The 27,012-nt window shown below is 38.1% G+C and overlaps 8 protein-coding genes, 1 long non-coding RNA gene and 4 other non-coding genes across 15 annotated transcripts; 3 read left to right on the plus strand and 10 right to left on the minus strand.

Annotated features, from left to right (window-relative positions):
- Positions 1-1,881: 1,881 nt before the first annotated feature.
- Positions 1,882-3,714, minus strand: LOC147923270 (uncharacterized). 2 transcript variants are annotated; one of them, XR_015586345.1, is made up of 3 exons: positions 3,384-3,714; positions 2,651-3,066; positions 1,882-2,512 (listed from the first exon to the last, which is right to left on the minus strand). It is a non-coding gene; the product is annotated as an uncharacterized LOC147923270 (long non-coding RNA). The 2 variants fall into 2 exon arrangements; XR_015586344.1 differs by having other exon boundaries at positions 1,882-2,543.
- A 313-nt stretch (positions 3,715-4,027) lies between these two features.
- Positions 4,028-4,896, minus strand: LOC104754860 (uncharacterized). Its single transcript, XM_010477147.3, has one exon. The coding sequence runs from the start codon at positions 4,796-4,798 to the stop codon at positions 4,283-4,285; it is 516 nt and encodes a 171-aa protein (XP_010475449.1). The 5' UTR covers positions 4,799-4,896; the 3' UTR covers positions 4,028-4,282.
- A 4,740-nt stretch (positions 4,897-9,636) lies between these two features.
- On the plus strand, positions 9,637-11,323 carry LOC104754861 (GDSL esterase/lipase At1g06990). 2 transcript variants are annotated; one of them, XM_087497263.1, is made up of 3 exons: positions 9,637-10,306; positions 10,422-10,683; positions 11,031-11,323. In XM_087497263.1, exons 1-3 carry the CDS (start codon positions 9,680-9,682, stop codon positions 11,225-11,227), a joined length of 1,086 nt encoding a protein of 361 aa, XP_087353389.1. In that variant the 5' UTR covers positions 9,637-9,679; the 3' UTR covers positions 11,228-11,323. The 2 variants fall into 2 exon arrangements, with proteins under 2 accessions (XP_087353389.1, XP_010475450.1); XM_010477148.2 differs by having other exon boundaries at positions 9,642-10,306; positions 11,037-11,323.
- Positions 11,324-11,701: 378 nt separating this feature from the next.
- LOC104754862 (exocyst complex component EXO70B2) lies at positions 11,702-14,089 on the minus strand. Its single transcript, XM_010477149.3, has 2 exons — positions 13,273-14,089; positions 11,702-13,187 (listed from the first exon to the last, which is right to left on the minus strand). The coding sequence occupies exons 1-2, from the start codon at positions 13,774-13,776 to the stop codon at positions 11,877-11,879; spliced, it is 1,815 nt and encodes a 604-aa protein (XP_010475451.1). The 5' UTR covers positions 13,777-14,089; the 3' UTR covers positions 11,702-11,876.
- A 367-nt stretch (positions 14,090-14,456) lies between these two features.
- Positions 14,457-16,746, plus strand: LOC104754863 (laccase-3-like). The gene is made up of 5 exons (XM_010477150.2): positions 14,457-14,590; positions 14,673-14,824; positions 14,918-15,162; positions 15,255-16,328; positions 16,436-16,746. Exons 1-5 carry the CDS (start codon positions 14,486-14,488, stop codon positions 16,564-16,566), a joined length of 1,707 nt encoding a protein of 568 aa, XP_010475452.2. The 5' UTR covers positions 14,457-14,485; the 3' UTR covers positions 16,567-16,746.
- Positions 16,747-17,503: 757 nt separating this feature from the next.
- Positions 17,504-19,885, plus strand: LOC147923271 (shewanella-like protein phosphatase 1). The gene is made up of 9 exons (XM_087495237.1): positions 17,504-17,973; positions 18,063-18,163; positions 18,361-18,474; positions 18,576-18,788; positions 18,882-19,017; positions 19,113-19,288; positions 19,388-19,476; positions 19,572-19,641; positions 19,739-19,885. Exons 1-9 carry the CDS (start codon positions 17,784-17,786, stop codon positions 19,823-19,825), a joined length of 1,176 nt encoding a protein of 391 aa, XP_087351363.1. The 5' UTR covers positions 17,504-17,783; the 3' UTR covers positions 19,826-19,885.
- A 235-nt stretch (positions 19,886-20,120) lies between these two features.
- LOC104754864 (uncharacterized) lies at positions 20,121-20,983 on the minus strand. The gene is made up of 2 exons (XM_010477151.3): positions 20,823-20,983; positions 20,121-20,708 (listed from the first exon to the last, which is right to left on the minus strand). The coding sequence occupies exons 1-2, from the start codon at positions 20,827-20,829 to the stop codon at positions 20,245-20,247; spliced, it is 471 nt and encodes a 156-aa protein (XP_010475453.1). The 5' UTR covers positions 20,830-20,983; the 3' UTR covers positions 20,121-20,244.
- A 130-nt stretch (positions 20,984-21,113) lies between these two features.
- On the minus strand, positions 21,114-21,199 carry LOC147923272 (small nucleolar RNA snoR114). Its single transcript, XR_015587976.1, has one exon. It is a non-coding gene; the product is annotated as a small nucleolar RNA snoR114 (small nucleolar RNA).
- Position 21,200: 1 nt separating this feature from the next.
- TRNAG-GCC (transfer RNA glycine (anticodon GCC)) lies at positions 21,201-21,271 on the minus strand. Its single transcript has one exon. It is a non-coding gene; the product is annotated as a tRNA-Gly (tRNA).
- Positions 21,272-21,378: 107 nt separating this feature from the next.
- On the minus strand, positions 21,379-21,464 carry LOC147923273 (small nucleolar RNA snoR114). Its single transcript, XR_015587977.1, has one exon. It is a non-coding gene; the product is annotated as a small nucleolar RNA snoR114 (small nucleolar RNA).
- A 1-nt stretch (position 21,465) lies between these two features.
- On the minus strand, positions 21,466-21,536 carry TRNAG-GCC (transfer RNA glycine (anticodon GCC)). Its single transcript has one exon. It is a non-coding gene; the product is annotated as a tRNA-Gly (tRNA).
- A 191-nt stretch (positions 21,537-21,727) lies between these two features.
- Positions 21,728-24,017, minus strand: LOC104754867 (uncharacterized). The gene is made up of 2 exons (XM_010477153.3): positions 22,830-24,017; positions 21,728-22,158 (listed from the first exon to the last, which is right to left on the minus strand). The coding sequence occupies exons 1-2, from the start codon at positions 23,604-23,606 to the stop codon at positions 21,952-21,954; spliced, it is 984 nt and encodes a 327-aa protein (XP_010475455.1). The 5' UTR covers positions 23,607-24,017; the 3' UTR covers positions 21,728-21,951.
- A 210-nt stretch (positions 24,018-24,227) lies between these two features.
- Positions 24,228-26,359, minus strand: LOC104754868 (2-oxoadipate dioxygenase/decarboxylase, chloroplastic). Its single transcript, XM_010477154.3, has 7 exons — positions 25,937-26,359; positions 25,687-25,836; positions 25,323-25,538; positions 25,126-25,247; positions 24,869-25,032; positions 24,612-24,766; positions 24,228-24,464 (listed from the first exon to the last, which is right to left on the minus strand). The coding sequence occupies exons 1-7, from the start codon at positions 26,141-26,143 to the stop codon at positions 24,366-24,368; spliced, it is 1,113 nt and encodes a 370-aa protein (XP_010475456.2). The 5' UTR covers positions 26,144-26,359; the 3' UTR covers positions 24,228-24,365.
- Between the last annotated feature and the right edge of the window lie 653 nt (positions 26,360-27,012).

Genomic DNA, 27,012 nt, shown 5'->3' on the forward strand with positions numbered 1-27,012 from the left:
ACAAAAAGTTAATTATAAAACATATGTTATAAGAAAATATACAACTGTATCACATGCTTAATATTACATTTATAAAAAAAAAAAAGAGGAAAATATGCTTTGAATATAAATCAAAAGGCTAGTCCCATACACAACAACTAGCCACCCATAGTTATCAACAAAACGACTAGTCGTCAAATCAAATAATCAATCATGACAAATGTCAGTATCATCTAACTATTCTGAAAATGTTAATCAATTTGTCTGTTGTACACTTGTACTCGCAGACCTAATTCATACTTTCTTCAGTTTCTTGTAATATATAAATCATAAATCTCATAAAATATATCTGATTGAGAGATGTGCTTTTAAATTTAATACGAGAGGTCCCAAAGTTTATTTCGAGAAATTGAAAGTGGGATCGTTTATTCCCAATATGTGGGGATCTCAAAGTAGCTATTATGTGGACAGAAGCAACGGATGTGTCATGCTTTGACGTGAGAGATCAGTACGTAGCGTCAGATGATTGGGAGAACGAGTGGGTCACTCTCCGATATTCATATTACAGGAACTACGCTAACTCTTTGATATTCATATTAACTACGCTAAGTTCTTTTTGGGGTAGATAGATATCAGATCAGTATAATAACCAACAAATAACATACTAGTATTGATCATCATTGTGTTAGAGGAAAAGAGAGAAATCTACATCATTAACAATATTAATTTCGCTTAAGAAACTTATAGCTAGCGAAAGAATTCAAAATTTTGATATATGAATATTTACGTACGTAAAAATTGGAAGCATTAATTGTTCAGGCGTATGGAGAAGATGGGCTGTTTGGACCAAACATAGTAATGCATAGTTTGCATACACATTACTATATTATACAAACAAAATATTACTAGTAAAAATCGTCGACCATATGGTTAGAGGGGAATATAATAGAAGAAAATAGAAAGAGTGATAAATAAACAAAAAAAGAAAAATGAATGTCTAATAGAGATGGGGCATAGAAGAGGGAATCCATGTGAAGGCAGCTGATTCAGATGGGCTCGCCAGCTTTCATTTTATCTTTTTTTTGGGTCATTTGTCTTTAAATGTTATAATAATAAGAAGAATCATAATGTAGTCTTTAGTCCTGATATTTTATTGCAATCATTTCATATTTTCTTATAATTAAATATCTTAACTTGTAGTTGTACGTAGACATCTCCAACCTTTTTGTTCAATAACAAAATTATGAACTTCTTTATATTATATTTTAAATTCCAGCTGTTATAGTTAACTAGTAACAGTGGATGTAGTTTTTTTTTTGTACTCTTATATATAATCTTTTTTAGGTTTGAACTTTGAATTTGTGAAAGTATTATTTGTTGCAACGAATAACAACCACCGTACGTACCTGACATGTTTAAACGAATCGAATCTTAGAATCTTTTAATGAGGGTTTTAAAAAAATTGTTAACTCATTTATATAGAATGTTTAAAATATCGGTAGCTAAGAGTTGAGAAACAAATCTCTACACGATAAAATTTTCAATTCATTCTACATGAGAAGATAAAACTGATAATCTTCTCTTTATCAATTATTTACAATCATTGATAAACTTTCATATCCCTATATGGTTTACATTATAAGTTGTTTTTATTTACATTGATTAATGTTTATATTATTTAGAACGTATGGCTTTTGTAGGAAAAAAAAAATTCAGTTTCAAAGGCTTTTCGATTGGTCCACTTAGACCATCATTAGTGGAGTAACCCATCAAAGTTACTCTCACATTAATTTATTATATAAATAATCATAAATTAAGTAAAGTAACTCTTAAAGAACTAATGCAAAATCATCCTATTAGTAGAGAACCCCAAAGAAAATTATTCAAGCATTTAAATAATAATTTTAAAATTTATGTTTATTAATTATCAAATTTTAATTATCTAAAAATGACAAAACAATTATTCAATATGTTTAGTTTCAATTTGTTCTTGTGGTCTAATATCAATACAACAACAAAACAAAAACAAGGATCTCCAATTAGACTTTGTTCTCCAATTTCTGGTTTTGAATACATTGTGTAGTTTGGATCTTTGGAACCCTGCAAAAGTAACCGCAAAACGCTATACTACCACAATCTGATTTGAAACAGGGGGGCTGCAGGGGAAATCACATAACACAGTCAAAGGGATATGAAACCGACACAGGATCTCAAGCAAGAAAACAAGCTGAGAAAGAGTTATATGAGACTAAAGAAGCTTACTGTTAGTTATGGTTCTAGCTCCCTTCACTCTGTGGCAATTGTTGTATATTTAATTACAAAAGAATCTTGGCTTCTACAGTTTACTTTCAACTCCAGAACCCTGCAAATTTTTTATGTTCTTCATATTAGAATATCTTGAAGCACTAGTTTGTGCAGCGTCGAAGCTTTCCTGCAGCCATCTGATCTGGGAATTGAGACCAGCATCACGCAAAGCATTCAAAGCTGAGGTGTAGAGCCTCGCATCAAGCCTGGTTCCTTCAACTTTCATGTCCTGCAACAGCCTCATTAGCTCATCGATCCAGCTGGTTTTTGAGAATACACCAACCATGACTTATACGTCCACATACGACTTAAGTGGTCTAGTACCAAATTGTGAAAAGAGCATAGCTTTCTTAAGAGGTGAGATTACCTTCACCAACCACTTGCAAACGAATAGACAATCCTCTCTCATCCAAACACTGCTCCATTCCGATCACGAACAATGCACTCACCATGTTCTCCCGATTTGAATGAGCAGCCTCTTGAATTCATCTGAGGCACAGAAATCACATAAGCGATTGTCTTCTTCTTCCGTCCCTTCATCACCTTCACATCTCCAATTCCTTCTGCCATGACCACCGTTCCATCCACCAAAGCTTCACATACAGAGTCATATGAATCGTAGCATGCCCATATGTCACCCATTGATCCTCCTCGTATGTGAAATCACTCAACTCCGACTTCGCCAACAGTACATCATCAACGTTCTGTGACGGTTCGTTTCCAATCAAAGCTTCTTCTTTTACTTCTTCTCCAACGGAAGCAACCACATCTTTGTTAATTTGACTGCAAACCAAAAAAAACATTCCAAATTAAGAATTTTAGATGAGTAAAACTAGAAACCAATTGATTTAATAGACAAACACAAGAGGAAGAGGAACGAATCAACACAATTACAAGAGGAAGAGAAACAAATCAACACAATTACAAGAGGAAGAGGAACGAATCAATACAATTAGAAGAGGAAGAGAAACGAATCAACACAATTAGAAGAGGAAGAGAAAGAAACTCTAATCGGATTAATCCGAAATCCTAACAATCAATCCGATTAATCTGAAACCCTAAAAGAAAAACATGCAATCAATCAGACATGAGAAACGAACCTTCTCTCTCCGATTCGTTAGGGTTTGCACCGGTAATTTCAATGGATTCGACGAGAATCCATTGTTTTCTCCGACTTCTTCATCAATCGCCGTTTCTCTCGCATGCGGAAACAAGAGAGAAGGGAGAGAGACAGTCGGGAAGAAAGAAAAAAAGAAATGAGAGAAAAAAAAAAACCCGGTTTTATATTTATTTTCCAACCACTCTCGTCACGCCACATATCGTTCTTGGGGTGTTGCTCGGAATGCTTCCGGCAGTAACGATTCTCGGCTAAATGGACCCATTTTGGATTTTTTATTATTTATTTGGGCCCCAAAAACAAAAGAAACCCAGTGAGAATCGATCAGTAATCATGCTCTTACATGTGAAAACCTGCACACTAAAGTATTATTTCATAACTACCCAACTTATAAAATTAAGTCTAATCATTCAAAGTGGTATTTCCGTTAAACACACATTTTATCATAATCATTGATAATAATTTCATTGAAGCTCTTCTAGTCTATCATTGGATCACCACACACTTCAATCCCATTTTTTAAAAGTTTTTTAAACCGTTCGCATTCTTCCATATTATTCAATGTAAATAGTGTAGTTAACATGTCCAATAGAAATTTACCACATCAAACTTTGGCCATAGTTGAAATTATGTGCAATTTGCTTGAGATTAATGACTGATTATCGGAAATCATTCTCAGATGACTCGAAATTACAATAACATAATTTCAAACACAGATCCTATCCACATTATATAATTTTTTTCGTGAAATATTCCTCAAAAAAAAAAAAAAAAAGAGAAACTAAAAAGAAAATAATCTCTCGAAACATATAAGAAGAATCCGGCTTCCGGACAAAAAAACACCATTAGCTAGAGAGGTAAAGGGGAAGAGCCGAAGAGGAATTAATTAAGATCCTCAGTGATACTGTCGAGATGAGGCCGCCACGTGGATACTGACGCCGATCTGCTGTGTCGCCGGCGATGACGGTGTTCTTTACCATCCGAGGCCGACGACACAACTTCTTCTAAGTACTTCTCACACAACTTCACGCATTCAGAATCATCACCTTTAACAACGTCTCCGGTGGGGGCGTCGACGTTAGGGTTGTCGAGAGTCTTTTTACGCCGAGGAGCGTCCTTTCTCCGCCTTTTCTTCTCCGGCAAGGAAGAATCAGGGATAAGAAAATAGATGCTACCTCGCTTGAGCTCAGATTCGGGGGACAAGATCAAGATTTTGCGGACAACTCCTTGAGAACATGGTTTGCTTAGGACATGGTTTGGGTTTGCTTGGAGGATCTCTCCGGCTGTTATTGACCGTGTGATCTCCTCAACGTAGCCGTTTAGATGAACGATCCTGATCAAATCTAGTGCTCCACATGGAAGAACACAAGCCAGACAACACCTTAAGCTATTTCCCATCTCTCTCTCTCTCTCTTCCCTTTCTTTTTTTTTCTTCTTTCTTTTGTGTATTTATTATTATGTATTGATAGTAATATATCAGATTTATGGGGAAGAACAAGTTGGAGAAGACGAGGTTATATAGGAGCCAACACTTCACGTAACACCGAAGCGGGCTTGACCATACGTCTTATGGACCGTTAAATGACTTAAATGCCCTCTTGTCTTCTCGTTATTAACTTGATTCCACCCTCATAATCTATCTACCTAAGTTAAAGAAAAAAATTTATGTTTTTGGATTTATGCTACATTATTCAAATTTCTATCTCATCAATTATCCCTTATAAGTTAAAAGTATCTTATACCCATTGAAGAAATATACTATTTCACGAGCCAAAAAAACACACGAAACGTAAATACTCCAAATCAATAAAAAAAATACTATAAAGATAGTCGTAAAATTACAAAAGGAATCAAAATATCACGAAAACACACATAATACGTTAAGCACCAAAAATGATCTATCACTATCACTATCACATTCACATGTGATTTTTGTTAACTCTCTGCAGTTCAGTACGTACGTAGACTAAGATCTCTGAGCTGAATCTCTCTGATGAAGATTAAATTATGATTAATATATATAGTAAATCAAGCAATAGTTAAAAGAAAAATATTTATATAAATGTCGAAATTAGTCGAGTAGAGATATTCTGACGCTATGTGACAAATTTTGAAGAAAAAAAAAACAAAACTTTTTTTGTTTACTTTCTCGAATAGAACCAAATCTTGAAACTAGGAGCGTGTTGGGATTAGATAAACTACTCGTAATTAATACTAGTGTGAAGCAATGACCAAAAACTTGGAAACTGAAAAAGGATTATCTATTTAAAATTTCAAGCGTTACTGTACACTACGGATACTTCAGTAGGATTTGATATCAATGTTGGAAGTAACAATCCATTAACTTTTATTCAAATAAGTTTCTTTGCTAATATTCATAACTACATTTTCTCGTTGTATGTGCACAAGCTACTTCACTTTTGGAGATATATATCTATAGTGTTAGTGCTGAACAAAAGTATAATATGGAAGATGTATATATCTATCTAAAATTATAAAGATAGAAAAATAAATGTGCAGAGAGTAAGAACTCATTATACATTGTTGATTGGCCATGAACGTTTAAGTGTGTCATTTGTTTTTTTCAAAATTATTTGCTGATTGCTGAATAAAAAACCCCATCTTAATAATCTATTTACGACGCATATGATATTACAAATGATTTTGGGTCACTACTCACTCGACCTAAAGTTTGCTATGTCAATTTAGATTCCTGCCGTTTTTTCGCTTTTGATCATTATTTAGATGCATGTAACTGTTTTTTTTTTTTTTTTTTTTTTTTGAAAAAAGGGTTAAACTATTGTTATTATTTTTTTACTACTATTGTTATCTTACAAAAAGCATGCAAGAACTATGCCTTTTAATTAATTTGCAAAATCTGTTATCTATAACATTTATGGAATCGTCTGTATCATATTTACTACTCACCAAAAATAGTGGTGCAGTCAAAATCCACACTTTATAAAAAGATACTAGTACATAATTTAGAAAACTCAATTGGTCGTCATTTGAATAACACTGCATGCGGTACGGATCAACACACGTTAGTTACACACCCACATTAACTACGGTGGTTCAAGAATCAACCGGCATGAACAATATTTTTAGAAAAAGAAATCCAAAAAAGTATGGGATCATAAATATATTATCCAAAAAAATAAAAAATAACCCGCAGAAAGTTTATCAAAAAAGAAGAAGAACAATCAATACATAAATTTACTTAAAATTTTAATAGTGAAGCATCCGTTGAACGTCGTTGATCGACGTTTACATGAATAAAAGAAGGAGAACTGTTTTTTTTTCTTAACAAAACTGAAAGAAAAACAGCTGTCTTCAAGGACAAAACAATAGTAGTATTATGTAGACATTATTATGAATGTATTTTTCCTTTAAAGTATACTACACATTATTCGCTTAATTATATAGATATATTCGTTAGGTCAATCAATATTCAAATGAGTTAAACCATAATAGCACTGTCAAATGTAGGAACCATTTAAGTATGTTTTATTTGTAGTACTAGTACTTAAAATTAAATTATTGTGTTGCTTTTAAGGCGTACGTTCTGTTAATGACGATTCTCGCACACTAATTAAAGTCAATACCGTACGTACGTTAGTATGTACTTAAGTAAGATATCTACAACTTGCCGGAGCTATATAGATTATATGCAGTTGAAGACCCGTTGATCTCGGGGTTTAATGAGTAATTAATCTTACTTGATTAAGCAAGAGAAGGGGATCAGGGGACAAGTAATCCGCAGGACCACATCAATAGCTATATATATACTTTTAAATTTGAATAAAAGAATTGCTTGAATAACTAATTCATACGAGCTAGTACAGTAGTACGTAAACCAAAACTGATTATACTGGTTTCGAATAAAGAGGAGTTCACTCAGTCACTCTTTAAGTTCTAAGTTAGGATCTTAATGTAAGATAATTAGCTTCTCACAATGGACTCACATGTTTTACATTCAAACTTCATAAGGTTCCTTGACTCATATTGATTGAGACATATATACGACGAAAACCAACCAACAAAATTATATATTTTAAAATTTGGTTGTAACCGTTTCTAGAAAGTATAAGATAACTCGTTGAACGTCAACTATACGGGATATGTAAATGGAACATGTCACTTTACTTAAGCAATTTAGCTAAAAAATGATGCAGACACCTTATTGTGGTTGCCTATATGCAAGTGAACTTTGCCACACTTTCCATCAAATATGAGTCCGTTTAGCAATTAATTGTTTACATTTCGTCTTAAATTCGCAGGTTCACACGAGTTTGTTGTTGTGGGCACACTTCTCAGCCGATAATGAGGTTTCCAAACTTGAAGGTCAAAGATGATGCAAAATGCTTCTTCATACGAGCACATATTAATTAAACAAAAAAATCTGGTGGCAGAAAATTAATCTTGGAAACGAATTAACGACATGAAAGAAAGAAGCTTCGTCGTATGGAGGTTTCAGGCACCGACGACGTACAATAGGCGCAGGAAACATATTTAATGGGAGATTAATAAATTTCTTAATTAATAGTACTAGCTAGCTATGTTTAATCAAAGAGTAGCGAATTAACTTAATTAAAACACATATGAGATTATGGCCGTGTGTGCGGCACAATGTGTTAAAGACTAAATCTTTCTTATGGATCTTTAAAATAGGTTTACATACTGGGATCATAATTGAAGAACGTGAGGCAAACCTGTCTTGTTCCACAAATTCACAACTTCCACGGTGGATCTTTAACCACTTAAATCAAGTTTGTTGTATTTAAAATGATTTAAGCATTTGTCAAAATTTTCCGCTTTTTTCAATGATCCAAATATATTATTAATCATATATAGGAAAAAAAGGGTGAGATATGTAAAGGCATAGAAGAATAACACCACAATCTTCTGCTTGATCCGTAGTGATATGAATTGGTGTGAATATATATATTGGTTAACACCTTCGCAAATATTTCAATGTTTTGGTTAACTTTGATAATAAACACGTCCTTGTCCTTTTCATTTTATCAGTAGGAAGCGACCTGAAAGATAATAATAATAATACATTACTAACAGAAATAATAATACTCCCTCCGTTTCAAAATATAAGATGTTTTGGAAAAAATTTTTGTTTCATAATATAGGATGCTTTCAAATTTCAATGCAACTTTTAGATTAGTTTAGTATTTTATATTATACAGTATTGTTTCTGATTGGTTGAACTTATTAAAAGTAAAAATTTCTTAATATATGTGCTTTGCTTAAAACATCCTATATTATGAAACAGAGGAAGTACTACTTATCCCCAACGCCGAGGAAGATTTGATTTTAGCCACTCTTTTTTTTTCCTAAAACCAACGGAAATCACTATTATATAGATTATGGAATGATATGGTGTTATAGGGGGGACGTACCTGATCGAATAAAGACAAACCAATCCAATAATTAAAAGTTTTAAGCATAGATATTGGAGATATCTCCAGCCTAGAACACACGGTTTGTTTAGATTTACCCTCGTGTGCAATATCTCTTTTTCTTTCTGTTTTGGACCGTAAATAATTTTCGTAATCTTATTTTGGATATCATGCTGCAGTGCTGCACGAACTTCTATCAACCCAAACTCGTTTCCGTGTTAGTTCTTTGGAGAATCCACTTGTTGAAAGATATTCTACCAAGTACGAAGATATCAACATTATCAACCACATAATTATATACAATATATTACTATTGGTATATAATTTTTTGCATGATCTCGTGGGTTTCCTAGTACGTTTATTTTTTTTTGCATGGTCGTTAGGTTTACTATTGACCATTTATCGACTCTCATTATCGCCCATATCAATTTTGTTGTGATCAAGTAACTCCATTTCATAACTATTTTTATCTCACTGAATGTAAGATGCATGCCTTTAATTTTCGTAGATGAGTTCGGAAAAATGATCATAATTCATAATGAGAAGGTTAAATATAGTCACTCTGATGAAGACTCGAAAGAGATCAGTGTGGGTTAGAAAGTTAAATTGTGACCAGATGAAGCATATTTGACTCTTTTTTTTCTTTGGTATCTCATGGAACAAGCTTAAAAGGCTAACAATATTGACTACCAAGTCCAACAGTCTTTTATGGGCTCTCTATGAAGCCCATTTTTATTGGCCCCTGAATAAGTTCTTCGCTAGGAGTTTTTGACCAAAAAGTCAACAATTCAACGTCATATATAGTAAGACTCCATAAACAGAAAGGTCCTATAAAGGGGCAAAAATTAAAGAGAGAAGAAGAGACAAGATGTTGATCCATGTAATTATATTCATGATCATAACCACAATCCTAATATCGACGACATGTCATACAAATGTAAACGTGACCAACAATATTAACGTATCATTGTTCCCGGCGATTCTTGTGTTCGGCGATTCCACAATCGACACCGGCAACAACAACTACATCAAAACCATCATCCGTGCTAATTTCCCTCCTTACGGCTGCAATTTCCCCGGCCATAACGCTACCGGAAGATTCTCCAACGGTAAACTCATCCCTGACTTTATAGCATCTCTTTTGGGAATCAAAGACACCGTTCCTCCTTTCCTCGACCCCCATCTGTCAGATTCCGATATCCTCACCGGAGTGTGCTTTGCTTCGGCTGGTTCCGGTTACGACAACCTCACAGATCGAATAACTTCAACTCTATCCGTCTCTAAACAGGCGGATATGCTCAGAAGCTACGTGGAGAGGCTGAGTCAGATCGTTGGGAAAGAAAAAGCGGCCACGATAGTCAGCGAGGCTCTGGTGATTGTAAGCTCAGGAACTAACGATTTCGATCTTTTCTACGACACTCCTTCTCCTCGTCACAAGCTCGGCGTTGATGGCTATCAAAGTTTCATTCTCTCCAGTGTACACAACTTCGTTCAAGTAAATATCAATTTCTAGCTATCATATTTAAAATTATATTCGAAGTTCTTTTTTGATTACGTATACGAAATTTGATTTCCATTTTTTTTGGTTATGTGGATGTGTATATATATAGGAACTATATGACATTGGGTGCCGTAGAATAGTGGTGTTGGGACTACCGCCGGTAGGGTGTTTACCGATTCAGATGACGATGGCTAGGCAAAAACAGAACGAGAGAAAATGCATCGACAAACAAAACTCAGATTCACAGGAGTTTAACCAGAAGCTTAACAATTCCTTAACAGATATGCAATCCAATCTCACCGGCAGTGTCATCTTTTATGGCGATATCTACGGAACATTGTTTGACATGGCTACTAATCCCCAAAGATACGGTAACGCTACGTTTCCTTTCATCCCATGCACATTACGTTTCGCACTAAATCTAGTTCTCCCTTCAAATTTGTATTTTCACAACCTTATAAATATAAATGATGTCAAAATAAGTTTTTTTTACGTAACAGAGTATTATATAAATGCAAAATAAGAAAAAAAAATCTAACTCAAACCATAGTCCAATTTTTCATCCAATATCGCGTACGCGTGAAGTGTGCCCGCTTAATATTTCACAGGTTTTAAATATATGTACTTGTTACAAATATTCTTTCAATTTCAAGACGAATAGAGAATGTAGTTAATATTTTCATTTGATTACAAAGTAGTAAAGTGAACTGATTTAAAGGGACAGGATTAAAGGAAACGACGAGAGGATGCTGCGGGACTGGAGAGATGGAGCTAGCATACTTGTGCAATGCTTTAACTCGGACTTGTCCTGACCCTAACCAGTTCCTTTTCTGGGACGACATTCATCCTTCCCAAGCTGCTTACATAGTCGTCAGTCTCAGTCTTGTTGAACAAATTCTCCACGTACTCTCTTGATTTTCATTTTTGCTTCCATATGTTAATTTGTATTAAGGAGGTTAATCAATCTATATTTCCCTCTTCCTTCATATTAATCTTAACGTGTTTGCATAAGCTAGCTAGTCCTTACATGTGCTTATTATTTTGTACTACGTACTGTTACTTGTAACTCTATAGCACAAACGCATGTGAGTGGCTTTGGCTTCGTTTGGTAGCCCAATAGAATTTATCTTCTTGGAAAAATTTCACATAAAAAAGCAATTGTAAACACTTACAAAAGACCTACATCCATGGATATTATTCACTTCCAAAAGACCTACATCCATGGATATTTCCCTCTTGCTTCATGTTAATCTTAACGTGTTTGCATAAGCTAGTCCTTACATGTCCTTTTTTTATATACGTACTGTGTTAGTTGTAAGTTGTAACTCTATAGCACAATTCATGTGAGACGTGGCTTTGGCTTCGTTTGGTAGCCCAATAGAATTTATCTTCATGGAAAAATTTCACATAAAAAAAGCAAATTGTAAACACTTACAATAGACCTACATCCATGAATATTATTCACTGAAGGAAAAAGAAAAACAGAATGATTCACAATTTTACAGATTTGTCGATTAATAATTTTCTCTTTCTTGTATAATCAACTTAAATTTTACAAATTTAATCAAGTTGAGCTTTCCTTGAACAACCCTTTAATCATCATCTCCAAATCTTCAACAGTATAAGCAATAAACGGCTCTCCACGCCTCCCATTTATCTCTGGCGACTCCTTCAATTTTCTGATGAAATTCAAGTACGCCGGAGACACAATTCCGTTAACGGAGCTTCTTAACTCCTCCCTCAATTGCCCATCAGACACAACCCACTGAGACTGCACCTTACACACCTCATCGAACTGTGCTTTGAACAATCTAAGGTTCTCTACCAACTTAAGATACGGAGCCTCAGTCCTAAGCAATCCCACCACTTGGTTCCACGAGCTCCTTCGGTAATTAGAATGGTACTGCCTCAGTTTCGCCGTCTGCTTCACAATCCAATCTTCTCCTAGGATCGAACCGAGCTCGTTATCAGTCACCTTATCGAGAATATACTTGCCATTGTTCATCATGAACAAGAAGCACAAAGACGGATCACGGTAAGTTCTTTTCTTGCCTTCCAAGTTACTCTCTAACAACTCCAAAACCCATCTGAGTTGCACAGACAAAGCACTCGTATTATCTGGTCCTGCTTCGTTCCCAGTCTGTTCAAGGATCTGCTCCAACGACTGCCGCGATTTACACGCCGCACGCAGATAATTCATCACGTACCGTGTAATAGGGTGAATCCCACCGCCAGGAAACGCGGTTTTGGGAGGGTCACGACGGATCAAATTCTCGAGCTCCATAAATATCCCTCTAACCGCCTCCCCTAACCGTTTATGAATCGCGACCGCCTCATGCCTTAGCGGCAAACAGTATCTATCCGAGAATAACGTTTCCATCTTAGGAATTAGGTCTTGCATCGTTTCGTATAAATCCATAACCTTAAACAAACGTTCAGGTAAACGGCTCCCTAACGCAATCGCGTCTGCGAAATTCAGAAGCTGTGTGGTCGTTCCACGACAAACTTCCATGAAAGAGAGATCAGTTACAGAGGAAACAGAGAGATCAGAGAAAACGCGGTCGCAGAGAAGACGCTCGCTAGGGAAGAAAACGCGGAACACCAAAGTAACAGCTTTGATCCAACGGTCGATTTCGTCTTCAAGATCTTGCCATGGAGTGTCTTGAACTTGCTCCATACTTAGTCCTCTGAGATGCAACCTCGACAAACTCTCCTCTAGAAACTCTCTCCGTCGACTGCTGTACACTCTTGAACACTCTTTCCCAAATCCACCCGCGACCATTCGCACAGCGATCGCGTTTAGATCGCCAATAACGCTAGATTGTAACGCCTCAATCACGATTTTGTAATCGGTGACCGGGCGGGCGATTATTACCTATTTCAGTATGAAATCAAAATTGTAAACCGGTTTTGTCTAATTCTAATTACAAATTAAATTAAATTGGAAATTACTTAATTACCCCGTAGTTTGTGTCGTTGTCTTCTCCTTCGCCGGAGAAGTCATCGTCGTCCGAGTCAAACGAGTCAGGGGCACGGTCCATTACAAAACCAAACTCTTCCTGAAGCCTAAACATCACTTGTTGAATCAAATCATCGGAACGGGAGAGACAGACGGCGACGGAATTATCACCGGCCATGGATCTCAATCCTCCGGCAATCGCAATTAGCTCGTCAACAGAGTCGAGGAAGGTGCGAGAGTCAACGGGATCGGACCAGATGGGGCGATCTTCAACGATGTAGCTAGAGATCTGTCTCTCTAAGGAGTTAAGTGATCGGTCAAGGTTATGAAGGTTAGCGCCGCCGCGGGATGGGGTGGGTCGAGGATCGCCGCCGCCGCGGTTTCCGGAAGCGCCATAGCCAGAGAGAATCTGTAAAATATCTCCGGCGGCGCTAGGATCCTTGCCGAGGGCTCTGGCGATGTCTCTGGCGGCGGCGTAAAGATTCTCGTCACCGGCTTGAGCCATGGATGGGAATTAATAAATATTTAGGGGGAAATTATGGAATTGGGTGAATAAAGACGAAACAAACAACACATAGAAGACGAAGAAGACTATAATAATTATATGGACAAGTCTTCGGAACTACCATGTCTGACGACTTAGACGCGGGAACCATGTCTGACTTAGTTGTGTGTTTTCTCTTCTGTTTGTATTTTAATGGTATCTGTGTATTTTCATATTGCCTCAACCACGACTTTGTCTTCGTTTCTATTTTTTGTTTTGTTTTCTTCTGTCTGGTTTTGTGTTTCCAGAACGTGAACGCTTTTTACCGACCGCGTTATGCGTTCTGCGTTTGTTCAATACCCTCCAAAATCAAGAACTGGTTTAAATTAGAATCGTGGAAATTGGGTTATGGGCCAATGACTTCGTCAAGTTGAATTTTCAGCGTTGGGCCCAAAAATCCCTTATAGTAAAGAATCCCTAATTACAAGTAATCAATGATTAGTCTAGTTGTTGCACCAAATCAACTTTGTTGCTCCTCCGTGCTGACTTTACTAGTTCCACATTCTATTTTCATACTATTTATTTATGTTTAACAGAAATGTCCACTAACTAATAACTAACTCACTCAAAGCTCTGTTGCTTCCCCCTTTAGTCCCAGTGTGTGTATATATATATATATCTCATTCCTTTTCCTCAGTACTCGAAAACCAGAGAGCTTCAACTCTACGATATGAAGTCTCAGAATCCAACAAATCTCGGACGAGTCTCTATAATTTTAGTTCTTGCTTGTTGCACTTTGCTTGCTTCAGCTGAACTTCACGTCCGTGAATTCGTGGTAAGTTAAAGCTTCCTTCACTTGGTTAATATCTCTTTCAAATGTTTTAATCACGACCATGGTTTGAATCAACGTGACCTAGATCGAGGCAAAACCAGTGAAGAGGCTGTGCAGAACTCACCAGACCATCACCGTGAATGGTCAGTTCCCGGGTCCAACACTCGAGGTTAGAAACGGTGACTCGCTAGCCATCACGGTCATCAACAGAGCTCGTTACAACATCAGTCTCCACTGGTAAACAAAAATATTCAATCAGCTCATTTTTTGGTAGATAACTTGTCATTCAAGAAACAACCATTTTGATCAATGCTCTGTTTTGGGGGACAGGCATGGAATCCGACAGCTGCGAAACCCGTGGGCTGATGGACCAGAGTACATAACTCAATGTCCAATCCAGCCGGGACAAAGCTACACATATAGAATCAAGATCGAAGACCAAGAAGGTACACTTTGGTGGCACGCTCATAGCCATTGGCTTCGAGCCACCGTCTATGGAGCTCTCATCATTTACCCTCGTCTCGGTTCTCCTTACCCTTTCTCTATGCCTAAACGTGACATCCCTATAATTCTCGGTAATTTCATGAAAACTTTACACTTTATATATACGGAGTACAAGTTTAAATTCATGAATATAAGTATATTAATTAGTATTTGAAGAGAACAGGGGAATGGTGGGATAGAAACCCTATGGATGTTCTGAGGTTAGCCCAATTCACAGGAGCAGCACCAAACGTATCAGACGCTTACACCATCAATGGCCAACCCGGCGATCTCTACCGCTGCTCTAAACCCGAGACCGTCCGGTTTCCTATTGTCCCTGGCGAGACGGTTCAGCTTCGTCTCATCAACGCCGCCCTGAACCAAGAACTCTTCTTCACAGTTGCCAACCACCAGCTCACCGTGGTCGAGGTAGATTCTGCTTACACTAAGCCTTTCACCACAAACGTTGTCATGCTCGGTCCAGGTCAGACCACAAACGTCCTAATAACCGCTAATCAACGCCCGGGCCGCTATTACATGGCTGCACGAGCCTACAATAGCGCAAACGCTCCCTTTGACAACACCACCACAACTGCTATTTTAGAATACGTTAACGCACCTCGTGGACGCGGTCAGGTCACACCCGTTTTCCCAGTATTGCCAGGGTTCAATGACACCGCTACTGCAACAGCTTTTGTCAACCGTTTGCGGTACTGGAAGAGAGCTCCAGTACCACTCCAGATCGACGAGAATCTATTTTTCGCAGTTGGGTTAGGACTAATAAACTGCACCAACCCGAACAGTCCGCGATGCCAGGGGCCAAACGGGACGCGGTTTGCTGCAAGCATGAACAACGTCTCATTCGTTCTTCCTCGGACTAACTCGGTGATGCAAGCTTATTACCAAGGAATCCCCGGGATTATAACCGCAGATTTCCCGCCGGTTCCTCCTGTTCAATTCGACTACACAGGAAACGTAAGCCGTGGACTTTGGCAACCCGTAAAGGCCACAAAGGCTTACAAGCTTAAGTACAAGGCCAATGTTCAGATTGTGTTGCAGGACACGAGCATTGTCACACCCGAGAACCATCCTATGCATCTTCATGGGTACCAGTTTTATGTTGTCGGGTCGGGTTTTGGGAATTTTGACCCGAATAGAGATCCGGCTAGCTTCAATCTGTTTGACCCACCGGAGAGGAATACTATTGGAACCCCTCCCGGTGGATGGGTGGCCATCCGATTCGTTGCTGACAATCCAGGTGAATTGATAATGCTTTAATCTTTGATTAGACGCTCTAATAAATATATATTAGTCCACTTGTATTTTTGTTTCTTCTGACAAGTATTTCTAATAAAATTGTTGTAGGAGCTTGGTTTATGCATTGTCACATTGACTCACATCTAGGATGGGGTCTGGCGATGGTTTTCCTAGTTGAGAATGGAGTCGGTCAGCTCCAGTCGGTGCAGCCTCCGCCATTGGATCTCCCAAGATGCTAAATATGCATGGTCGCTCGATTTTTAATTTGATAAAACATATCTATCTCATGTTTGTCTCGTTTTATAGGTTATGTGGGTTTATCTTCTTAATCAGAAAGCTTCTTTCTGCGTGTCTATTGAGAGGAGTTAAAAATGTGTATATCATTTGAAATTAATGTACTCGTCCGTCTTTCCTGGTTATGATTGTACTAGACTGCTTTTTTTGTTTCCCAGATAACACGTTCACGTCAGGACCTCAGACCCCAACCTAAAAACGATTTGGAAGTTACATTAAATTTTGAAAAGAAAAGGACTAAAAAATAAAAATAAAACGAAAGTAAAATAACTTGGAAAAGAAAAATAAATGGGATATTGGAGTATATTATTTGTCATTCTGTTATAAACCATGTTTAAATTTATATTTTAATACAGGTGCTCCAACATTTAATATTTAATCCTTAACAAAAATTATTTTAAAGCTTATTTTATTGCAGATTTTTTTGTTTTAAAGCAGTGTTCAAGAAAGCGGTCTAGGCGGTCGCCTAGGCGCCGTCTAGGCGCTAGGCGCTCAGCAGACGCCTAGACGACCGCTTAGACCGTCTAAAATCACATAATATTATTTTATTGTATATTTTTTATTTTTAATTACATATATTAAAAATTTTAAGTTTATATTTATATAAATGTTAATATGTTATTAATCTAAACTAAATAAATATATTTTTACTAATTTTAGTTTATGATTTATTATTATCTATTTCTTCTAACATATATTTTTACATAATTTTACATATAATATTATATATATAATGTTAGTATTGTAAACGCCTAAACCGCCTTAAAACGCCTAAAATTCCGACTAGGCGTTCTAGGCGCTAGGCGCTGGGTCACCGCCCACATACCGCCTAGCGCTTTCTTGAACACTGTTTTAAAGGTGTTTTTTTGGTGAATACTAAATAGTAAATAATATATTCTTGGAGACTTTTTTTTATTAAAACAGACCATCCTTTTTCTTTTTGTTTTTCGCTTTGTGGTTGCCCTTTTATTTTATTAAAAAACAAAAAGAAGAAAAAAAAACAAAATTTGAGAGGAAAAAACCTCAGCCAGTAGATATGATAAAGAAGGATTTGATTACTCAGGCATGCATTTGGAGACAAGTCACAAATTTGAGACCAGACGAACACAAATGTTAACTGATTTCTTCAAACTTCTGGTGGATCATTGCTTCTCCACCTCAAATGGCTTCTCTTTACCTCAATTCCTTACTCCCGCTTCCTCCTAATTCTCATCCCCAGAAACTTATCGAACCTTCTTCTTCTTCCTCTTTGTTGAGCACTTCCAATTGTAACGAAGTTTCTCTGAAGCCGATTGTCATCAATGGAGACCCACCCACTTTCGTCTCTGCTCCTTCTCGCCGTATTATCGCAGGTTCTTCACCTAATATATGTGAAAGTTTCAATCTTTTTTTGTTAAAAACGACAACAAAAACTAAGTTGTGGATATGCTCTCTCTCACAGTTGGAGACCTTCACGGCGATTTGGGTAAAGCCAGAGATGCACTTCAGATGGGCGGCGTCTTGAGCTCCGATGGACGTGACCAGTGGATCGGCCAAGACACTGTATGTCTTCACTTAACCACATTTGATGACTCTAGTGGAACAACAGAGTTACAGTTTCTGATACATTAGTTGATAGTTTGGTTTTGATTTGCCTGTCAGCAGTTATAGTGGGATATGTCTTATACTGCTTCATATCTTTTGGGTTGAGTCCTTATGAGTTTGAGTTCATAACTGAATTTAATATATGAAACAAACAGGTACTAGTTCAGGTAGGAGATATACTGGACCGTGGTGATGATGAAATTGCAATACTTTCTTTGTTAAGATCACTTGATGTTCAGGCCAAGGCTAACGGTGGAGCTGTTTTCCAGGTTTTGAATGTTATCATACTTGAATTTGATTAGTATGTGTTAGCAACTTGTGCACATTTTGATTTACTAAGAGTAATTATTAATTTTGTCCCATTTTGAAGGTTAATGGGAACCATGAGACGATGAATGTTGAAGGGGATTTCAGATATGTCGATGCGAGAGCATTTGATGAATGTACAGATTTTATTGACTACTTGCAAGACTATGGTCAAGACTGGGACAAAGCGTTTACTAATTGGATTTCTGAGTCAAGACAATGGAAAGAAGATAGGAGAAGTTCTCAAACCTATTGGGATCAATGGAATGTAGTAAAGGTACTTCATTTTTTGCTGTGTCCTTTTCTGAGTCTTCTAAAGTTTCTCTACTTGCCTGTTAAACAAAAAGCCTTTGGAAACTATTTAGGACAGAGGCAAAAGGGAGTGATTGCAAGGTCGATTCTTTTCAGACCAGGTGGTCGATTAGCATGTGAACTGGCTCGTCACGGAGTTGTTCTCCGCATTAATAATTGGGTCTTCTGCCATGGTGGTCTCCTTCCTCACCATGGTAAGGAAAAGCTGTCTATCTCAGTTGTCTCAGTGTTGAGAGATGTGTTTTTTTTTTTGGATTTCATCATGCTTAATTATGATGTACTTGTGCAGTTGCATATGGCGTAGAGAGGATAAATAGAGAAGTGTCTGCTTGGATGAGAAGTGCTGCTAACTATGAAGACAGTCCTCAGATGCCGTTCATTGCCACTCGTGGATATGACAGTGTGGTCTGGAGCCGACTTTACTCAGGAGAGACTTCTGAACTAGCGGAATATCAAATTGAGCAGGCAAGTTGAAATTGAATTAACAAAATCTCAAAACCACTAACACAACAGGAATCATTATCAGCTTGGACTAATGTGATTCCTGGCTTCTTTTCTTATCAGGTAAATAAAATTCTTCAGGACACTCTTGAAGCTGTCGGTGCCAAGGCAATGGTGGTCGGGCATACTCCCCAGTTATCAGGAGTTAACTGGTACATTTATCGAACTCTCTCCCAAAAACTTGTGATAAATATTAATCAAAAGATCCAGACAGTTCTATAATGGAATATGGGATTTCTCTTGTTAGTGAATATGGTTGCGGCATATGGAGAATTGATGTGGGAATGTCCAGTGGTGTTCTTGACTCTAGACCAGAGGTACTTAAACAATCTTGGTTCTTGACTCGTCGCCATTTTAAGTCTCTGTTACATGTATTCTCAGAGATGATGACTGACACTAATGTTGTTTCTTCAGGTTCTAGAGATAAGAGGGGACAAAGCTAGAGTCATACGGAGCAACAGGGACACATTTCATGAACTTCAAGTTGCAGATTACATATAAAAAAGCTTTGAAAGACAAGGAAAAACAGACTCTCATGTTCAAGATTCAAACTTATAGCCATATTTCTTATGATAAACAAAAAAAAAAAAGGCAGCAGAAGCTTAAGAAAAGACCCCATATGAGAAACAGATGCAGTTGAATGAGGCCAGACTTTGAACTCTATGTATGTATGTATGTGTATATATACAAGTATGTGAGTCGTCAGAAACATACTAAGTAAAGGGTTTGTATAGCAAAAACACTGGTTAGTGTTACTTTGAAAAATAGTCTATTACCAAACCATATGTGGATTCTGTTTTGAAATCTCTGGTTTTGTATTTGAATGTTTAAATTCACATTGAGAAAGATATTGAACAGCAAGCAAAGTACTGAATTTGATAATCCAGGAGAAAAGAAATAAAATAACAACAGAGTTAAAGTTATTGAGAAGTGGATCTCAATCTTCGAAGCTGATCAATCCAACGATCCTCATTAACATCGGAAGCCCAATCAGGAGCCGTTCCAGGGAACGAGATTGCTCGCATTGCCTCCATAACCCTAACGGCATTCTCCTCAATCAACGGCGATCTTCTACGCCGTTCGTCCTCTTCAAACGCTCTACGGACCTCCGATTCCGTCTCCGTCTCCGCCTCTTCTTCGCTCTCTGCGTCTGCGTTTATACTAATAGAAGAGATTCTTTCCTCTGTTTCCGGAATCATACAATGGCCGTTGGAGAGGCCGTGGCTGAAGCCATCTCTGCCGCCGATCGGATGATAACTGTCTTCCTCATCGCTCCCGTCGTCATTGGCGTTTTCTAGATCGACGGCTGAGATCGGTTCGTAATAGTCCTGTGAATCGTCGACGGAATTAGCATCTGAATCGCTCCCGGCGTTGTTGTTGTTCTCTGCAAATAACGCATCCAGCTAACTAATTAAGCTAATCAGAATTCCAAAAAATCCACAGAGATAATTGGAGAGAGATAGAGAGAGTAAAACAAATCTGTTATCAGAAGAAGAACCTTCCATATGATCACTAGAAGCGACGTAGAGAGAGTAGCTTCTTTTCCGGCAACTCGAGACGGAAACGTATTATGTCGGCGGTGAAGAAGAGGAAAGCTACTAAGTTGACTCCGGTTCTAGTAAATGGTCCTTTAATCCAAGCCCATATTAAATATTGATGGGCTTTTTTAGGCCCAAGAAATAGCCGAATGCTTCAGCCACGCCCTTTGTTTGTATTCGAATGATTTAATTTATAGGAGCAAAATTAAGTTTTAATTTAGGAGAAAAATTAGTTGGAAAAAAAAAGGAGAGAGCTCAGGAGGGTGGCTTATACATCTGAGAAATCAGAAGAATGCGAAGGACCCAACCAACGCGGATGCCAATTTCATCACAGCTCATGCACCAGCCGGGAATCGAACCCGGGTCTGTACCGTGGCAGGGTACTATTCTACCACTAGACCACTGGTGCTTTTTGTTAGTCTATGTATATTTATATTAATAATTGTTCTGCGTATCCGTTTGCTTTTCAAAGTCTTGGATCTTCTTGAATCAAAACTAAGTTGAAAAAAAAGGAGAGAGCTCAGGAGTGTGGCGAGTACACCTGGGAAATCAGAAGATTGCGAAGGACCCAACCAACGCTGAAGCCAATATCATCACAGCTCATGCACCAGCCGGGAATCGAACCCGGGTCTGTACCGTGGCAGGGTACTATTCTACCACTAGACCACTGGTGCTTCTTGTCTATCTAGTTAATAACTAATTATTACCAATATTACATTTTGTCTTTGTCTTTGTCTTTGTCTTTGTCTTTGTATTTGTCTTTGTCTTTGTCACAAGAAAACGACGAGGCAGCTCGATACAGCGGGACAGAGATGCCCAGGCATGTATGTCGTTGGAAAGTCTACTACTGTATGTGTAGTGTATGTTTTGTTAAGTTATTTATTGGAAGGTTTGGAAGGAACATAGTTTTTGTACAACTTTTACCAAAATTTCTCGACGACAACATCATCGACAAGCTCGCTCGACAAATATAATCTAACATAACAGTAGTAGAAAACTAGAAAACCTGACAAAACTAGTTTTACAAACAATAATAGAGAAAAAACAAGATCCTCAATCGCCTAACCCTTTTGTCTTTTTTTTTTTTTTTCAGGCAGTGTTTGAATCGCCATTCAAGTCATGAAAGAAAGATTTGACCCCTTCGTAAGTGGACCAACAGATTGCTGCAGCAGGAGCATGAAAGAGCATTCTCGGTAGCCATCCCCTTAGAAGTCCTCTGTATCCGTCTTTCTTCACTATCGTTCTCAGTACATCGCTAATCGAACCACTAGTGAAGCGGTCGCATCCACACACACCCTGCACATCACCACAACATACTATTTGAGGCCATATCTCACACATTCTAAAGCAAAAAAAATTGCATCTGATCCCTCCTCATCACATCACATTTGAAACGAAACAAATTGAAAAACATATCTCCTACACACTCTCTGTAAATGCTAGAGTAATAATAGTAATAATAGCACAAGTCGTGCCACAGTAAGACTGAATTAGTGATATCTCAACTGGGAAATTTCATTGCCTGAAACCATAAAACACACTCTACCTCAAACCAGAAACCTACTGGTAGAAACATTGAAAACCAGATAACTACTCAACTTTCAACATAGATTGTCAAACCTTGAGAAACTTAAACCGCAACTATAAAACTATGTTGCAGCTCTAGCACACGATGACCATCTGCCAATAGTCTGATAGCTCTTTTTACACAAACCTCTATTTACAACATACACCATCTAACCACTAAAGGTGAAACAAATCCATCTAAGAAGCTTTAGACATTCACATATATTCAAAATCCTACACACGAGTACAAGTTTCGAGACTTAAAGCATCATCTAAAGAAATCGTTCTGCAGCACTGCACATATCAAGAAGCATAACCCATCTATGGTTTATTCCAATCCAAAACTATACAAATAAGAGACAAAGAGCAAACATTCCTAGAGAGAAAGAATCATCATTCACCTGACATTGCAACTGCGTCTTGACAACATCAAGCGGCGTAGTCACAGCAGCTGCCAATCCACCAGCAGCAGCTCCAGCAGTGGCATGAACCAACCAACCTTCCTCATCACTAACCCTTTCAGGAGAAAACTCCATCAACCCCTTCTTAGCCGCCTCGTAAGTCGCAAAGTGAACAGCAGTAAAAGGCGCGTTCATCAAAACCGTCGTCCTATAAGAAGCATAGAAGGCACCAAACCCTTCCTCACGCATTACCCTCTTGACACAATCCCAAACTCCTTTATAAGTCCCTTCACCCATCTGCAACCTCTGCTTCACCATATCCATGGGAGTCAAAACAGCATCGCTCGATATAGTCGCGAACACGCCGGAGATCGCATGAGCGGCGGAGTTGTTCTGATTCCCTCCTGCGGATAAAAACTTCTTCGAAACCTCGTAGAAGGAGAAGTAAACGGCGTGAGCAGGTCCAGCGCCGAGACCCATAGCCCAAATCCCTCGGTACAGAGCTGAAGGTCCTTCCTTTTGGACTATCGAACGGAAAGCTTGCCGGATTCCGACGGGTTTCAACGGACATGGCCGGAGCGCTTGCATATGGGTCTTCACTGTATCGACGGGAAACATCGCCATGTGTTCGACGGAACCAGCGATGGAACCGGCGATCATAAATTGCCAGAATTTAAGGCCGTCGTGAGCGGTTTCATGTTTAAAATCCGGTGATGGAGAGACTTGCCGGAGATCTGGTTCCTGGAATTTGGGAGCGGTTGTTGCCTCTGTAGCCATTTAGGGGTTTTGGTCGTAGATCAGGAGGCGGCTGAGATTTTATAAACCTTTTGACAAAAGAAAAAGTAGGGTTTTTGCGGAATGGGTTGGAGAAAAATTAGACCAAATCGGAATAGTGAAATCACCGACGAAGAGAGACGGCGGTGAAAACAGGCGTGATGTGGGAGGGGAGAGATTGGTGTGGTGGACTACATTATCTCACCATGTCATATAGTTTTTGTTTTTTTTTTTGTTTTTTATTTTGGGTTACCAAGTACCAACCACCCTTGTTGTCGTCTAAAGGTTTGAACTTTCTTCCACAATTTTTTTAATTTCAGGTGGAAAAATTCGAACCGGAACTATGTTTGACTTTAATTGGTTGATGAGAGAGAGAAATAAATTTTTGAACAATAGCTCAAACGGAACAAGAACAAAAACCATACAACACAACTACCGTTCAATGTTTTGTAACTATTTTGGTAATCATCATCGTTTACTTCTTTCTCACCTCTAGGAAAGTTTTATCACTTTCTATCATCACCCAATCGAAGCTTTCTTTTGTTTAGTTTTACTTTGGTTTACTTTCTCTTTTATGAACTGACCGCCAAGAAAAGTTATCGGCAATATCTACACATAAATGTCTGATTAAAAGTTCTTTGCATTAGTATCTTTACTGATCAACATTACAAACAGTTTGGAGCTCTTTTTTTGGCTACATATATATACGATGCATGATTGACAACATATTTGCCAAAGGCTCGTCGAGGCTACTGTTTGCTATTAGCCGGCTCGTCGGGAGAGTTGTTCCTGAAATGTGCTCTCAAAGATCTTGTCAGCATTTCCCACCTCGAATCCATCGCGTCGGTGTGACTCTCGTATCTGCGTTTTGTAGGTTTTGTAAGTGTCAATTCAAAATGTTTTGTATATCATCATATCATACTATGCCTGGTAACTAAGAGTTCTCTAGGCAAATGGGAAGCACAAGAACGCATCAATACACAGTAAGCGGATTCTGGTATCACTTACCTCGCTTTCAGGTACATTTTGGTATTGGGGAAGCACAAGGCGTTCAGCAAATTCAATGTATGAACAAGGGATAGACTTGGTGACACCATCAGCGAACTTGAAAGAAATTGAATCTGCTACAGTTGAGCTTTGCAGCAAACCACCATCAGGGCTAACTGAAAAAAAGAAATTAAAAGATATGTGTCACTCATTGTAAACCCAATTAGCTAAAAATCTAATCTTTCTTTTAATCAAGGAGTTAAGATTCGTTCTGAAACCTTTCAGGACTCCTCCTTCAGAATTCAACTTGACACCTTTTTCTTCTAGGAACTGATTGAGCTTCTTAATTTTGTTTAGATGAGATTTAAGCCGATGGACAGAAATCGTTACATGGTTAAGTGCATAGCCATTGACAAGGGTCCATGCTGCATATTCACTTTCCCTGTAGATCAATTTAGCCCAACACACCTTCAGTTAGGAGTCACTACTCTAGCTTAATCTGAAAAAAACAGGATAATTAAGGAAGGTCATGTACCTAGCCAATTGCTCAAACTCAGAAGACAGAGGCTTTTCCCAAGTTAAGGTACCCAAAGCACTAGAAAGAGCAGCATACTTTTTCCCATTGGGCGATGCTTGAGTGTACTTTCTGATCACATCCTAGAAACAAGAGAAATTGAAGCTCATAACACAAACAACCATCTACGATCAAACCAATGACAGTGTATAATTTACCTGAGTCTGTGAACTCATCTGATCCACAAGGAGCTCTGAGATAAAAACTCTTGGTAAAGGACCGTTAACACCGCTTCCACCAGGAATAGCAGAAACATCAGGAGGTGCAAACCACAAAGCTCTAAGCTTTTTGGCTGGAAATTTCAGCTCATCCATCGGAGTATACCCATAGTCAAGGAAAAAGCTTGCAAGCGAGTCAATCCCATAACCACCAACCTAAACACATTTCAACAAACAGAGTCCAATAGTGAGTAACTTAACTTTGTCAAAAAAAAGTTTTAAACTTTGAGACTGTACTTAACTAAGTGTATGATCCCAGTTCTTTGAAGCAGCCAAAACAAAGAGAGGTTTAAGGAAACTATACCCCAAACGTTCTAAAAGCGAGATGGTCATAGCAAAGTTGGTCGCCATCAACGGATCGAACAAGTTCCAAGACGGATTTAGGCGTCGGGTTCCGATTTAGGTAAACTGTTTCCATCTGCCCTAAGACACTTCTGAAGAAAGATTCAGCAACCTGATTCAAGTTGTGAAAATACCAAAGTTATGCACCCACGAGCCAAAAGCATCAAGTCGTCAAAAACAAAGTTTCGACATATAAAGCAAAAAGAACGAACCTTTGAAGACGATCCGTGAGAATCATTGTTTGATGACATCGAGGAGTCTCTTACAGAAGCAGAGATAACAGAGAGATTGCGTTTTCCGGCGGAGGGGAGCCGAATGAGAGATCTAGCAGAGTTGGAAACAGAGAGTGTCGATCGTAACGAAGTAGGAAAAGATCGATGGAGAGAGGCTTTAATGGCGGAGGAGTGGAGTGAAATCATGGTGGAGAAGTTGAGATAGTTGGTTTTGTCGCCGGAAAGCGTTTGATGATGAGTGAGAAAGCACTGATCATATTAATGGAGCTTTCGTAATCATCTTCTTCTCTCATACTAGAGAGAGCCGTGTCGTATTAGATACTCTACCATCTGACTAGACGTGGCGATATTATCATTGCGATTAGTTTAGTATTTCTTTTGGTTGACATTATTAAATTTGTTGGTTATCATTGCGATTAGTTTAGTATAAGTAACTTTCATTGGATAATCTGTAAATTTGTTGGTTATCATATACGAAGTACGAGGTTCTTTTTACTCTTTGTGGACCAATCTTACTAGATTTACCATAATAGCTTCGGTTTAGTTGTGGTTTGGGATGGTCAATAGTTAATGGGCTTTTCATCTATTATTTGGGCTCTTTTAGATATGACCGGTTTCCTAGTGGGCTTCTGATGAGCTATTAAAAAAAAAAAGGAAAAAAGTTCGACTTTAGCAGTCATAAGTTTGAACAGTAACTTGGAAGTGTTTCCAACATTCCATCACCACTTGTTACACGACACTATCAAAAACCAAAACAAAGAATCTAGTGATATTTATGTTTCAAGTATGTATGTTTATCCTCAAAGTTTTTATCAATTCCATATTTTTGGTTCAGGGTTATAAATTTATAATAGTCATTAGTAGGCATGTGTATGCTAATGATGGAATCATGCAATATGGGAAATTGACGGTAGTTTTGAAGATCAATACATATCAGAAAGAAACGTGGTAGTTGATATTGTAGTTGGTCCCGACAGAGGAGGAGTAGAGTAGCCTACTTACACATGTGGTGTGGTGAACCCTTTTTTAGCCTTACAACCCCACCAATTCGGCAA

This window comes from Camelina sativa, chromosome 17, assembly GCF_030686135.1.
Source record: "Camelina sativa cultivar CO46 ecotype springtype chromosome 17, ASM3068613v1".
Lineage (NCBI taxonomy): Eukaryota > Viridiplantae > Streptophyta > Magnoliopsida > Brassicales > Brassicaceae > Camelina > Camelina sativa.